Source organism: Echinops telfairi, unplaced genomic scaffold (assembly GCF_000313985.2).
Source record: "Echinops telfairi isolate 266 unplaced genomic scaffold, ASM31398v2 ScPeMD7_2;HRSCAF=8, whole genome shotgun sequence".
Taxonomy (NCBI): domain Eukaryota; kingdom Metazoa; phylum Chordata; class Mammalia; order Afrosoricida; family Tenrecidae; genus Echinops; species Echinops telfairi.
The window spans coordinates 67,072,837-67,087,859 of record NW_022103898.1 but is presented as its reverse complement, the minus strand read 5'-3'; the positions used below and the strand labels follow the sequence as shown (position 1 = coordinate 67,087,859).

The following is a 15,023-nucleotide window of genomic DNA, read 5'->3' as shown; positions in this document are numbered from 1 at the left end:
CTGCTGGAGCAGATTGCCACGTCGTGCCTCTGCAGCAAGGCTGTTGGTTCGGGCTCTGGCATTCCAGTGGCAGTGAGCACTTAACCACCCCAGGCTCCACAATCTGCATACCAACCCCTTCAAAGTATGTGCCCGAGACAAAACAGCTGAAGGATTATCAAACCCCCCTTGCCTGGCCTGTGAGCTGTAAGGCTGCCCTCCCTCTCTGAGCTGAAGTGGGCATGCAGAGGGGCTGGGGAAGGCACAGAACCCAGTTGGCACCAGTTCTGAACAAGTATCACGAGTGACAGAGTGCTTGGTTGCGGGCCTTCGCATTAGAATGTGGTCCTGATTTAAAATAGCCACGGAATCATTTTCCTTGGATGCCTGAGACAAATGTACCCTCCACCCGTTCTCCTAAGACAGTGTCAGTAAAGACCTTCCTACAAGAATGTATGCCTCATTACAATGCCTCTTGGAGAAGAGTTGAAGCTTTTATACACATATTAGGACCATATTATGGGGGGAATGTATGAAAATAACTTTCCTTGCTTGCACTAACTATAAAGGGAGAGACAGCATTAAAATAACCACCGTTGTCATTGTCCCTGGGTTCTCAAGAGTCAGGGGTAGGAGGGGGAAGACCCTCAAAGTCAAGCCTAGGTGTGTGTAAGACGTCTGAAGCATAATAAAATAGACCGGGAGATTTGTCATTTCAGGGAGAGCCCAGGTAGATTGATGCTCTCCCCCTTCACCAGTTAGCTAAAATTAAGAGAAAGTACGTTTGTAATTCACCGCGTTTGTGTCTGAGGAACAATGCAGTGTGACGGCAGCATCGGAGGCTATGAACTGTGCATGGACAGCGAGATGCGGCCTGTGAGCAGAACCGAGCTCGCTGTTGTGCAGGGGCCAAGCGGAACAAATGCATAGTAACCGACACCTGGGAGTGTGTGAGCTAGTGGAGAGGTTCTAATTCTTAGCTGTGTGTTGCAATTGCCTGGAGAACCACACACACACACACACCACACCACCCCCAGTGGTGTACTAGAGCCCGCCCTTGTGAGTCCATTGTGAGCAAGCATTTCTCAGAGACGGGGAGGAGCGTTTGCACCATGGACATCAGCAAGCACCGCAACTCCGGAGGCTTCCCTACCCCTCCCCGGAGCAAGTTGTCAGACATTACCTACACACCACAGACCTTAACCTCGGAGTGATGATGGGGTCTGGGGCAAAGGCCCAAACATCAGGAATATTTTGTAATGTTCTGAGCAGAGGGGTGAGAGCACTCCATAGACCCGGGAGAAGACTGTTGAACTTCATTATCGGTACTTGAGCAAACCGGTGGGGTCCGTGGGGCACGGAAAGGCTGTGGAGGAAGGAGTGCAATGCCAAAGGCAGCGGAAGGATCCTTCCTGAAAGAGTTTGGGTTTTGCTGTTGTTTATTTTATCGGGGGTGGTGGGGGTGGGGTGGAAACAAATGTCAGGGGGGGGGATATGTTGAGAGGAGATGGATGGCAGGAACAGAGCGATCCTAAGAGGAGACGGTGCCCGTGGCAGGCACAGGTTGCACAGCGGGCAGGAATGCACCGAGAAATGACCCACGGGCAGTTTTAGGCCTGCACTCCCCCCTCCCCCCAAGAGAATCGGGGCAACCGCAGCCACGGAAGTGAAAGCTCTTCCCTGATGAGAGAGGTGGGTTGTAAGAGCCGGTCCCTGCTTCAGATTTACCCTTTAAAGGAGAGGCCTTCAGGCTGTGAATTAGCAACAAGAACAGAAACTCCCAGGACTTCCTAATCTGTATTGTCTGAGGACCTAGTGATGGATTATATAAACACGGCTACATGGAAGTTCAGGGAGGATAATGTAAATTGTACACGGCATTCAAAAGAGTCCCATCCTTTCCCATCTGTTTCTTTGAAAATACCCGCCCAGCTGGTTTTCCTATTATGGTAGTCTGGGCTAGCTCAGGCTCCTGTCCGTTCTTCGTCCACCCCGCTTTGAGTGCTTGCATTCAGAACCTGTTTTAAGGAGGCGCAGATTGTAGCACAAATAAATTCTTGGTGTCTAAAGCAAAAAGCTCAGTGGTGGGTTGGAAGGTGCGTTCCTGCCCTGTTTGGGGCTAACTCATCCTTCTCTGGGGGGGTAGGTGGGGCGCTATTTACCCATCTATGTAATAAAGGTAACAATACCCCCCCCCCTTTGCTCCCAAGACAGAACATTAGGAGAGATGTGAAATGGTATTGTATTCCAAGGTGCATTATGGTGTGCTGGCGTATTTTTCATTTCCAGATGTTTATATTCTCAGAAATTCTAGAAGTCTTATAATTAGTCCAAACCTGCTACTCTTTGGACCTCCCATTATTTTCATTTCATGTCTCTGGGCTTTTGTTTTATTTAAGGGTCTTTTTAAGTAAGGAGGAAATGTCAGCACAGTTTGCCACAGTTTACAACCGCGATTAACACAGAGTCAGCCTCCCGGGTCGGCAGGTCTCTGAAACGTAGAATTCTAAAGGCCCTCTTGTGAAGTATCCCTCCCAACCCTCACTCTTTCCTGGGAGCTTCGGATAGGGCCCCTCCTGGAGGAGGGCTGCAAAGCAACAAAGTGCCTTTTGAGAAGACTAGTTCAGAAACGGGATACATCTCAAAATCACGTGTGTGTTTGGATATATGAGTGCATGTGTTTAGAGAGGAATAAACCTTTCAGAGAAGCCCCACAGTGAGGGGTTGTACTAGGAAAGTCTGCCAGGTACCATTAACTGCGGATCTCAAGTGTGTCCCATAATCTGAAGAGGCAAGTTAATAGTGTCTTAAAACTCTTAAGGCGAGAAAAAGCGCAATAGCCACATTAACTGTTTGGTTTTCTTTTTAAGTCCCAAACCAGGGAAAGCAAGCTTACGGGCTAACTCGAGTGACCATGTTTTCAGTTAAAGTGATGAAATAATGAGTCAATAGAAATTAGCTAATTTCTTAGTTTTTCAGCAGTTTGAAGCAGTCGAAGCCTCACCCTCCTTTTATGCTCCTCATGGTAGTTTGGGGTTTGTGTTTTAGTAAAAGACACTCCATAAAAGCCTCCCGTTGTTATTATTGATAGTGAGCTCTGCTTCGAAAGTCTTTCTTTCGACAAGAATAAAGCACCCACACACACCTCAAAAGCTCTTAACTGGTTTATCAGATTGTATTGTCTCTTGATTTACCTACCTTGTTAGGCTATAAGCAACGGTTGAAAGACTGCATTTTAGATAACTCAGATATTTTGCTTTATTTGTTTTCTCTCCTTTCTGCCAGACACAAAGGGGAACTGGGCTTTTAAAACCTCAACAGCCCTTCTTCCTTCCCTCCTCAGCGCTGTGCAAGCCAGCAAGTTCTGCTGCTCGCTATCGGGACAGGTAGAAACCTGCCCCTTTCCAGTTCCCCAGAGAGCGAACTGGAGTGTTTTCAACTTCTTAGAGATGGAAAACAATGCTCTGTGTTTTCAAAGCAGAGTTTTTACCTGCAAGTAATGTCTTCCATAGGTGGTGAGCAGCCAGGGCAGAGAAATCTCAGGAAGCCTTAGTTATCAGGGGGATTTTTTTTTTTTAACCCACTCTCTTTTAGGGGGAAAAGTTGACTGTTTTTACAGAGACTTCAAGGGCAGTTGTGAGGATGTTTACATTTCAGACAACCTAAACATTGTTAGGAGCAAAATGAGAGATTTCATTTTGGGACAAGCAGGTTGATGAATTGCAGTCAGCGTCTTGTCCTCAAACAAGGCGTTGGACTGGGGCCCCTGAGCCTAGCGTGCAAAGGAGCGGGCGGGCGAGGAGAGCATTCTCACTCTTCGCCCGCGGGCTTTAGCGATACCTCTGCCACGGCCGTCTACAGACCACCATAAATCAGATTTGCAGCAGTCGGTCTTCGGCCCACTTGGGGAGCATCCTGGATTTCTACCGCCCGAGTCATAAAGAATGCCGACTTATTTATTTTCCTAGTTATGCTTGCGCAAGCTGGTAAAACATTTTGCAGGCCCGTAAATGTTTGGTACGCACTGGCAAAACATTAGGAGGCAAATCAAAGCTGACCCAGAGCGGCTCTGCCTTCTTGTATAGGAAATACTTTTTGACCTAACCCCTGACCTCCGCTGTTGCAAAGGTTAAGGGGGAAAAGGAGACAGCCGAGTGGAAAGCAACGTTTAGCCCTTGCAATGCAGTAAGTAGCGCAGGAGTGTAATAGGAGAGGAACTCTGGAAAGGTTTGGGGGGAGGGCCGAAGCTGCAAGCCAGAATGGCTCTGAGCCGTAAAAAGGTGAAATGTAAGGAGTTTACCTAAAAGAATGAAGTTTGCGGCCAAGATGGAGGCCCAGTGGTGTCTTGGCAAGGAAGCCAGGAATGTCTTTGCAGAGATGACCCTGCTTCTGCAAGATGTGAGCTAATGTCGCCTCATTTAAAACAAAGAGCAAGCATTAGTGTTTCTTTCAGCGTACGACAGATTTGCTAAGGGGTTGTTTGTTTGTTTGTTTGTTTGTTTGTTTGTTTGTTTGAAGTGCACTTGTATTTCACTATGTAGGAAATCCATGAGACTAACCATAAAATGGGAGTTGGCAGTTTTTCCTATTCATGCAGTGTTGTTTCCTGTCTGTTTGGATGCAAACTGGCCTTTAAAAAAAAATCTGTATCCAATAGATAATCCATTCTTTCTATTAACCAAACTTGATGACACAAATTAATATGGCGCAGGGAGGAACAGGCATTCAAACCTGCTCTTGCTACGAAATCCTTAATCTTTGAGTAAAAATATGTTGCTCTGTCTCTGCTATCCCCTCCCCACTTTGGCATTGTTTGCTACCTGTTTCACAGTGTGTACCGACTCCACTATTATTGTCGATAGCATCATCATTTTAAGCAACATTCACATTTCAGGATGATGAACAATATTTAATACAATGGTGATTTAAGATTCAGAAATGGTCTGTCCCTTTATAACAGACACACCAGTTCTGCACAGTTTTATACTTTTAGGAAGCAGTAAGAAAAGGTATCTCCTGCCATAAATCTGTGCGTCTGGCATGCAACCAGACGGCCACCGTTAGCCTAACCCAAATTGTTTTTAAGAACAACTTTGAATAAACAGAAGAACTGTTTTGGAAACGTTCCTTTGATCAGCAAACATTATTGCGAAGTCAGAACTTGCATCGAAAAGTAATCACATTCATGACTTCTCAGACATCGTGATGAGATGCCGTGATTTGTATTGTTCGTTGATTCATACAATTATTTATCATCATGAAAAGAGGACTCTTAGTCATTCAAGGGGCTTGGGGTTGTTGTTGTTATTGTTGTTGAACCCTTAATGAGAAATGACTCCTTTCCCAAGGACCACCGCTGCCTTCTTTGCAATACTTTTAGGGACAGACCTACACGAATCGATTTTCAGAACCCAAGACACCATTTTTAGTGTCTTTGGGGAAAGTGGAGTGCTCGAATGCTATCCAGAAGGTGGGTGGTTTGAACCCTCCTGGATGCACCTCAGAAGAAAGGATCAGGCTGTCTGTTTCCGAAAGGTCATCACCATGAAAACCTCAGAGCAGCCCTGTTTGAACAAGCCAGAGGTCACCGTGAGTTGGAGTCAACTTGACAGGAATGGGTTTTTTGTTTGTTTGGGTTCTGGTTTAACCCATTTTTCTGTCTTTCTCAAAATCCTAAAGAAATAAATACAAAATAAGTAACTGGAATTAACAGTCACACATCCACACTTTTCATTGTAGAGAACTGTTACTCTTTCTCAAGTTTCCCCTCTGATAGATGCCTGTGATTAGCACCGGTCTGTTAACATGGAAATAATCCCCTACCCCCACTGCTGACCTCACTCATGAGAGCCAAGGTTGAGGCCAAGGTCAATGGCACCCACCTTCTTCACATTTCGTGTGCCCTCCAAAAGACTTTGAACTTCCGAAAGTGAGGTGATGGTGACGTGCTGTAAAATAGCCCTAATGCACAGCTACGTGGGTCCCGTAAGTCTGATCTATTGCACTTGGGAGCTCCGGAGGTTCGGGAACCTACTCCCAGCCCTCAACCGCTCAGGAATAAAAGACGCAGTGCAAGTGCTTTCGCGCTCCTGCCCTGGGTTCCTTTGGACAGTCTTTTCTCAGCCCTCCCGTTTCCTCGAGAAATCCTTGAACAAAGACATGGTTTGGGTGGTCTTGTGGGTTGCTTAGAAGGAACTTGAAGATGCGGTTCTTAGTCGTAGCTGCAACGGAAGGCAGCCCTTTGTTAGCAGTGGGGGCTGGAGGTGGGCACGAGATGTTGGTGAACTTGACACTCTTAAATGTGTCAGTCCACGCGTGCCCTTAAGGAGTTGAGCACATTTGAAGGATGAAAAGAATATGTCATTATACCCTTTCTAGCTCACCGGGTGTTTGTTGGCCTGTTGTCGTTAAGATGGCTTGAATTATAATTTTAGCCTACAGCATGCAAAGTCAAATAGCTGCAGAGAATTCTTATCAGTTAAGCAGAAGAAAGGGAAATACAGGATGTGGAAAAGACAACCTGTACTTCTGTGATCTTGTGCTCCTTATTATTGGAAGGTCAGGGCAAAGACCAGGCTTTCCACGGGCTTAAAGTGTTGTCTCAGAGCCTGACTGACCCTGTCCTGTATCAGCTCCATGGCCGTTAGGTTGCTTCTTTGCTTGTTTGTTGTTTGATGGTAAGGTCTGCGGTTCTAACCTGCCTGCAGACCTGGGGATCTGCTCCCACAAAGGTTTACAGCCCCAGCCACTCAGTTCTACTCTGTGCTATGGGGTCGCTCGGGTCCAAACCAGCTGGAGGGCACAGAGCAACACGAGGGGCGTTCTGGCAACACATCCCCTACTGTTTGCAGGGAGAGTGTTCCCGTGCCTGGGTTTCATGAGGTGGGACGGGAGGGCCTTCACTGCAGACTTAACTGTTTAATCTGCATCTGAAAATTAAACCCAGAATGACAGCGCTCAGCTTTAAATTCCCAACTTCCCCCCAGCACCCACCCTCACCAGTAGTGTCCCTGGGTGGAGCATCCCATTAAGTGCTGACTACTAACCAAAAGATTGGCAACCCAAACCCGCCCAGAGGCATCTTGGGAGAAAAGCGTGGCCCCCTGCCTCGGGACAATCACAGACACACAGAGCAGTGGTGGGATTCAAGGAATCGTTTCAAGTACAGGAAAACTATGTCCTGAAAGGCACTTTATTATTTCATAGAGTTAATCCTTAAATGAGAACAAAGAGATGCCCACAAAAGTAGATTATAGGAAAGGGTTTTAAAATATGAAGAAATACTAACACCTGACCAAAATATGAAAAGCCAACAGCCCCCAAACAATGAAACTTTCATTTCCGTATTGCTTTTTGACTGGCCTCCCCACTTACCATATTCTTCACTTTTACCCGAGCATCATCGGCTCTGTGATTTATCCTTAACCATCTTCTCACCGTAAAAATAGGATTCCGTTCATTGAGAGGCAGGCCAGTCAGACCCTAGTCCTTGTGTTTGAGACATTAGAGTTAGGCAGCGTCTCTTCTCTGGACATATTATGGTCATCTTTGACAAACTCCTTTCATTTTTAGCTCTTTGAACCCTTTCAGGAAGAATAACTCACTTGTAACATCTCATGGGGTTTGAGACGTGACACACAGCTGAAAGGAATGACAGCACATCACCTTCTGGTTGCATAGGCCTTCCCCCTTCGCAGCCTATGTTTATTCACGGAAGTAACCAGCACAGGGGAGTCAAGACGGAGTCTTTTATCACAAGGATAATGAGTCTTATGAAATGAACAAATAAATAATTACAAGCTTTATGCCATCTAATATTTTTAAATCTCTGGATGGCATGAATATTACTCAAGTTGTTTTGGAATACTCTATTCCGAAGATGAATGTTAAAAAAAAAGAGTAAAGAATGTAAATTTGTGATTTCTACAGTGGAAATTGATTACAAGTGCCATTTTAACAACCTGTTCACTAAACTCGGACCAAAAATTGGGTACTGATTCTGCCGAATCGGTGGTGACCGGCTGAACCCCACCACTGACACAAACCCCATGGAACAGTTTTGTGAAACGCACCATAGGGGCACTGTGACTCAGGACTAACTCGCCGGTAACTGGTACGTGGTTTGGTTTTGCGTGAGCACACCCTCGATCTGTGGGCCACACCTGTGGTTTTGAGCCTGATCAAAAGACTCTGGTACAGGCACACTCTCACTGGGCTGTCGTGAAAAAAAAATTTTTTTTTCCGCCACCCTTCATCAAAGCAAGGGAAGCAGTCAATAGAATTGACTCACAGCCATGCCTGGGTTACGAACATCTGACTTACACACGAGCCCTGCCTACCTTTTAATGTTACGTAAACCTGCCCTCACTTTGAAATGATCGTGCTAACCCGTACTCACAGCCAAATCTCCCTCCCAGTCACCGTCACTGACTGCAGGTGCAGCTTTTAAATCATTGAAAGGGCTGCAAGCTTTTTTGGGGCATGAAAATCCAAACCAAATGTACTGCCATTGGGTTGATTCTAATTACCCTCGGGAGGGGATTATACAAGTCCAAAGTCCCTTTGGCAGTAACCATGAAGCAATTTTTAAAAAACGTCTCAAGGTGCAAGAGAGCATCTACGTTAAGTACCAGTGCCTTCCAAGTCGCTGGAGAAAATGGGAACGGCGGGGGGTCCCTACCAAATACTCTGTTTCAGAAATAAGGTTCCTTGGGGGAGGACAGGGCAGCCATTCGTACCCCACCTCACTGGCTTCTGTCCCCTCCTCCCGCTGAAGGAGAGTCCTGTGTGGCGTTCTGCTAGACCATGACACCAGCTTACTTTACCTGCCTGACACACAGGTTATTCACCTATCGATACCACACGTTGGGCAGCATAAACACAGGCAGCAAAAGCCCAAGTCATTGGGACGGTGAGAACTGAGGTGGGGGAAGGTGAGAAGTGCCACGGGTCAGCCCACGTGATCTACTTGACATCCACACCTCTGTGTAGGCCGGCCAGGCAGGGCTATGCCAAAGAGAGAGCCTTCTCTCAAGTAGACGCCCGCCTCTGACATCCGAGCACTCTTACTGTCGTTAGCTGATGGGCCCCCCTACGCACAACAGAACTAAGTGCTACCAGCCTGTCCCTACTCAATCACTGAGGACAAAGGGGGCGCATTAGCAAAAGTGGTGAAGAAAGCAGATGGAGCCCAGCTATCAAATGATACAGCATCTGGGATCTTAAAGGCTTGAAGACAAACAGGCGGCCATCTAGCTAAGAAACAACAAAACCCACAAGGAAGAAGCACACACCAGCCTACCCCGACACGAATGCTGAAGACAAAGCGGTACACAAGCAGATGCGGTGAAGAAAGCTGATGGTGCCACGCTGTCAAATTACATAGAATCTGGGGTCCCACATGCTGGAAGATAGACAAAGGGCCTTATAACTGAGAAACAACAAAGCCCACGTGGAAGAAACACACCAGCCTATAAGATGCCAAGGCGGGAATGGAGAGGAGCCAATCAGAGTGCAGTGTAGCAACGATGAAATATGCAATTTTCCTCTAGTTCTTAAATGCTTCCTCCACCCCACTACCATGATCCCAATTCTACCTTACATATCTGGCTGGACCAGAGGAGGTGCACTGGCACAGATAGGAACTGGAAATACAGTGAACCCAGGACAGATGAACCCTTCAGGACCAGTGGAGAGAGTGGCAATATCGGGAGGGTGGAGGGAAGGTGAGGGAGAAAGGGGGAACAGATGACAAGGTCTATATGTGGCCTCCTTCCCAGGGGACAGACAGCAGAGAAGTGGGTGAGGGAGACATTAGATGGGGTAAGATATGATAAAATAATAATTTATAAACTATCAAGGGTTCAGGGGGAGGGAGGGGGAAAAATGAGCTGACACCAGGGGCTCAAGTGGAAAGCAGGTGTGTGAGACTGTGGTAGCAGTGGGCTTGAGTGGGGTGGTTTTTTGCAGATGAAGTCAACATATGTACTAACGTGCTGGATGGTATCTGCTCATAGGGGGCACCACCCGGAAATGGAATCCCGTTTCCTGAAGGGAAGGGGGGAATGCTACCGCTGAACCACCAACGCCTAGCACTGTAAACACCCCCCCAACCCCCGCAAAAAAAAACAACACCCCACTCAAGCCCACTGCTACCAAGGCTCTGCAGACACATAGCTACCCTGTAAGGACAACAGAACTGTCCCTGGCTGCACACCCTGCTGGAGCAGCCTGCCACAGTCTTCTCCCACGGAGCAGCTGGTGGATTCGAACCAGCAAGCCCTTTGGTTAGCCACTGTGCCACCAGGGACCCTTCCTATCGCTACACCCTCTACTGACTGACAGCCGGGAGTACACGACTGTCACCATCTGCAGAAGAGGCACACTAATCACGTACTTACTTGTGTCGCATTAAGAACTCTTATGAGCCCTGGTGGTGCATTGCTTAAGTACTTGACTAACAGAACGGTTTGCGGTTCAACTCCATGGGAAAGATGAGCTAGCCATCTGATCCCACAGAGATTAAAAACACACTTCAGTGCTGTTGAGCCAATTCTCACTCCTGGAGAGCCTGCAGGACAGGGTAGAACTGCCCATATGGGTTTCTGAGACTAGCTTTATGGGAGTAGAAAGCCTTGTCTTTCTCCCACAGGGCGACTGGTGGTTTAGAACTGCTGGCCTCACGGTTAGCAGCCCAACTTGGAACCACTACCCCCTGGGGCAGCCGGCGGCTCCACCATGTCCTACAGGGTGACTGGGAGTAGGACTCAGCTTGACGGGGCTGTAACAAGAAGAGCTGTTATGTAAAGGAACTAATTAATACCAGAGATCATCACTTGTAACTGATTTGTGTCTAAGGGATTTGAATAGACAACTTGAATACCAGAAGCTTCACCAACTCAAACCAAGCAAAGTTTCTAGCAAGGTTTTGAAAGGCTGATCACATTACACTTAGGATAGGGTCTCTGTAAGTTCATGGCCTTAGGATTCTCTTTGCTTCCATGTTCGTAACCACTGGAGCATGTGTGTGCACACACGCATGTGCACATATGTACACTCTGGTTTCCGGAAAACTCAAGCAACCAGAGATGGAGCCCCCACAGCTAGATCCAGGAGGCATTCCCCCTTGACTCCAGTTCTATTAATTTGTGAACTAGGGGAAAGAATAAAATACGCCCGCTGGCTTCTACTCTAGAAAGGAGCTTGCATGGTGTAGTGGGTCATGCGCGGAGCTGCTAACCACATGATCAGCCGTTCGAAACCACCCGCCACTCTGCAGGAGAAGGATGGACCTTTGTTCCCGTAAAGAGGTATCATCTTGGAGACCTGCAGGGGCTACTCTGCCCTACGGTGGTCACTGTGAGTAGGAATTGACTCAGTGGTACCAAGTTTGGTTTGGTTTTTTACTCTGATCTGCATCAGGATTACAAGCTGGGTCCACACCTCAAGTCTTAATGAGAGGTGAGTCGTTTGGAGATGGATGGAAAGTGTTTCCGCCCAACAGTTGAGCGAAGTTGCAGAATTTCAGAGATTATGTGAAAAGACGGGGTCATGGGGTAGCTGAACCCCGGCTTGTCTCTTTTTGGTCTGCCTTTGGCTTTGATCATGTTACATCCTCCTTTATGGGCAAGACTCCAGAGAGTCTCCAGGTCATGGCCCGTTGCCTAGTCAAGAGGTATAAACCTGCTGCTTAAATATGTGAAGCCCGCAGTTTGGGGGCTGGGGATAGAGGGAGGTAGCTTTATACGGTCCACATTTCCCACATTGCCCGAAGCAGACTAAACAAAACCAGTGTGAAGACTGCTGTGGTTCTATTTTCGAAGCTGTGATCTGTGTGTGTATGTGTGTGTGTGTGTGTGTGTGTGTGTGTGCTCACGTGAGTGTGCCCATTTGTGAGGGCTCCCCCCCCCTCTCGTCTGCAGCACTCCTGCGCAAGCATCACGCATGGTCGCATTTAGGAGCCCTTCACAGCTGAAGTGTTTCAAACACTAATGAATGGAAGTTTGGTCATATAACGCAGACAAGTTCTAAGGCACGCTTTACTGAATGGTGTACTGTAGTGACCTGGGAAAGGAAGAGAGGTATAAATCGTGTCAGTCAGCCACCCAGACAAAATGAAGCCATGTGGAAAATCAAATCTATTAAAGTACGAAGCTGTTTTAAGCTGGCCATTCTCAAAGGGACTCCGTTGGCTGCCGGGATAAATGTTTACCTATCCCTCCTGGATCTTTCTCACATGCCGGCCTGGAAAGACAGGGTGTAGTGTTTGATAAAAATCATCCTCTCACTAACGACGCTTTTTATCACCAGTGTTTACTGTCTCCACCGTACCACCCATGTCCTGAAAGGTAGTGCACATTTGTTAAATAAGCCGAAGTCAAGAGGGCGGCGCAGCGCAGGCAGCTGGCAGAAACCCCAACACATCCCAGAGCCCCAAGGAGTTGGCGGGACAGAGGGAGGCAAGAAGGGGTTAGATTTATGTGAAGAGGAGGCCGTGCAAAAACATACATGTTAGAGTTTCCCTGCTTAGCCGGCCCGCCGTTAAATGTTCGGTGGACGTGGATTTAGTGGTGTTGAGAGAGAGCAGTTGTGTCAAACTGGGCCTCGCCTTAACTTGGGCTTTAAAGAGGAGGAGATGGAGGAGGAGCTCAGTTTGGAAAGGAAGGCAAGCAGGGCCTTCCTGCAGCTCGTGGGTTTTGAGACGGTTGTCCTTCGAGGAAGGAGAGGCTCGTGGTTTCAAACTGCTGCCCGTGTGGTTAGCAGCCCAGAGGGCAGCCACGATGCCACCGGGGCTTCCCTCCGTGACTGGCGTTCAGCTTCCGGTGCTTCTTCCCTCCAGAATGAGCACCCTAAGACAACTAACTGCGAGGGATGGGGGGGTGCACTTCACACAGTGAGCGAGCGACGAGCCCCCAGAGGCACCTGAGAAGACAGCCCCGGCTTCGGAACACGCTGTGGAGCTAAGTCCTCTCTCTGTGGCTCGTTTTGAAGCGCAGAAAGGATGTTCACTATCATTACCAGTAGGGCGTCCTGCTGGTGTCGGGGTTACATGTTGGGCCGAGATCCACATGCTTGGCAGTTTGAAGCCACCAGCCAGCCAGCGGCCCCTCCTTGGAAGAAAGACGGACTTTCTTTTCCGGTAGAAAGTTACGGTTTTGGAAAGCCAGGGGGGAGGGGGGGCTGCTGTGAGTCGGCCCAGACTGGATGGCAGTGTTTTTGTCTTTGCGTAATGACCACCACTAGTTAACTCCGCTGGGTTGGGAGTCGGGCTGCTAGTCAGTCACAAGGTCAGTGCTTCAAACCCAGCAGCTGCTCCATCGGGGAGAGATGAGGCTTTCCGATCCTGCATCAGAAGCCCACCGGGGCACTTTTATTGCCCTGCAGGGTCACTGTGAGTCACAGTTGACTCCCTGACAGTGACAGGTTTTTGTTTTGTTTTTATTATTACCAATATCTGGAGATTTTTTGTCTTTAAGAAAAAAAACCAAATTAAACACCTCCTGTTTTTGATTTGAACGTGCTGGTGGTTTCTGAACTGAGGACTGGGCTGTTGTCGGGGAATAACACATTCCTTCGTTTCCTGTTCACTCTGGCTGATGCAGAAGCGTTCATGGGCCTGGCAGTCTCTGGGTGGAAAAACCAATTGAATTTGCAGATCAGCTGCCCTGAGATGTCGAGCCAGGGGTCAGCTGTGGCGAATGCCCTGGTTCCGCATCGCAGTTGAAGAAGGGGACAGTGGTGGGCGGAGGGGCGCTCTGAGCAGCGCACCCAGTGATGGCTGTGCTCTGTGTTCCAGGAGGAGACTGAAGAGACGTCATCACAAGAGTCTGCCGAAGAGGATTAGGGGCCGCCGACCTTGGATTTCTACCTCAGCAGCAGTTGAATCTTTTGAAGGGAGAAGACCCTGCAGTGACCACTTCCTCTCTATTGTGTCTTTCCACTTTCCTCTGGGGTGCGGTGGGGAGGGGCGGGGGGCGGGGCGGGGAGAAATCGCATAACCTTCCAAAGGACTATATTAATCACCTTTGTAATCCCTTCACAGTCCCAGGTTTAGTGAAAGGAAAGAGAAAACAAAAAACAAAAAAACTGCTGTAACACAGGGGACACGATGCAACTTCTACTCCTGTTTTCTTTCTTTTTTTAAAAAAAATTTTTCCTTAACCTAATAGTTTGTTGGTGTGATAAGCCAGAGTGGGTGGGGAGAGCAATGTGGACCCTGGTTTGGAAGGGCACTGCCCTGCACAGCCCCGGCAACGCTGGGCCTTCATATGACCGTGTGCAGCAGGCGACACCCAGGTGTCTCCAGCACTGCCCCCCACCCGCTCACAGTTGTAGGGACCTCTGTAGCACACCAAAGATAAGGCATAGATGCCACCCGCTCGCTCTCTCTCTCTCTCTCTCTTTTTTCTCCATATAATCTCATAGGCCTTTTTACTTGACGGTTTTTAACTTTTTATTTCCAAGGGAGACGAAACGCTTCCATTCAGCTCACCAAACCAGAAAAGGGGGTGTTCCCTTTTTTTGTTTTCCCCAAAAGAATGGAAGTAAGCAAACCCACGTTGGCGATGCCTCGGTCTTTTTTGATGGCCGCCCTCGCCGCGCCCATCAGCAGGAGTGATAGGTTTCCTCATTTTCAGGACAATACCCCGTCCCGGTAGAATCTAGTTCCCATCGAGCCAGGTGCCATGTACACTAAATCACACTTGTCGCCTCAAAGGCTTTCACCAACAAGCCGAGTCCACGCCCCCTCTCTGTAGTGTAACGAACAGTACAACCAGACAATGCATGATGGACTCGCCCGATTCTACGAGGCGGGGGAGCGACATCTAACATTTCTGTTGCTGTCGTGAACCTCCGGTGTTGTCAAAAAGGAAGAGAAACACAAACAAAAAGCAGTCTCTCTGTTTTCATCGCGTATCAGTTTCCGTGAAAGACCTAAATACCACTTACCTCAAACCAAGCTTGTGTGTTACTTCACGTAACACGTTTGACATAGGATGGTGGCCAAGGAGGCTCCCTTGGCTTCAGCACCACCTCTTCATTCA

At 48.2% G+C, this 15,023-nt stretch overlaps 1 protein-coding gene across 1 annotated transcript in view; it reads left to right on the top strand.

Annotated features, from left to right (window-relative positions):
• Nucleotides 1–13,918, top strand: part of HMGA2 (high mobility group AT-hook 2) — a 142,953-nt gene extending 129,035 nt beyond the window's left edge. Inside the window, exon 5 of the mRNA XM_004700476.2 lies at nucleotides 13,775–13,918. Within this exon, the coding sequence (XP_004700533.1) occupies nucleotides 13,775–13,822 (48 nt within the window). The 3' untranslated portion in view covers nucleotides 13,823–13,918. The remainder of the gene's footprint in view (nucleotides 1–13,774) is intronic.
• The last annotated feature ends 1,105 nt before the right edge of the window (nucleotides 13,919–15,023 follow it).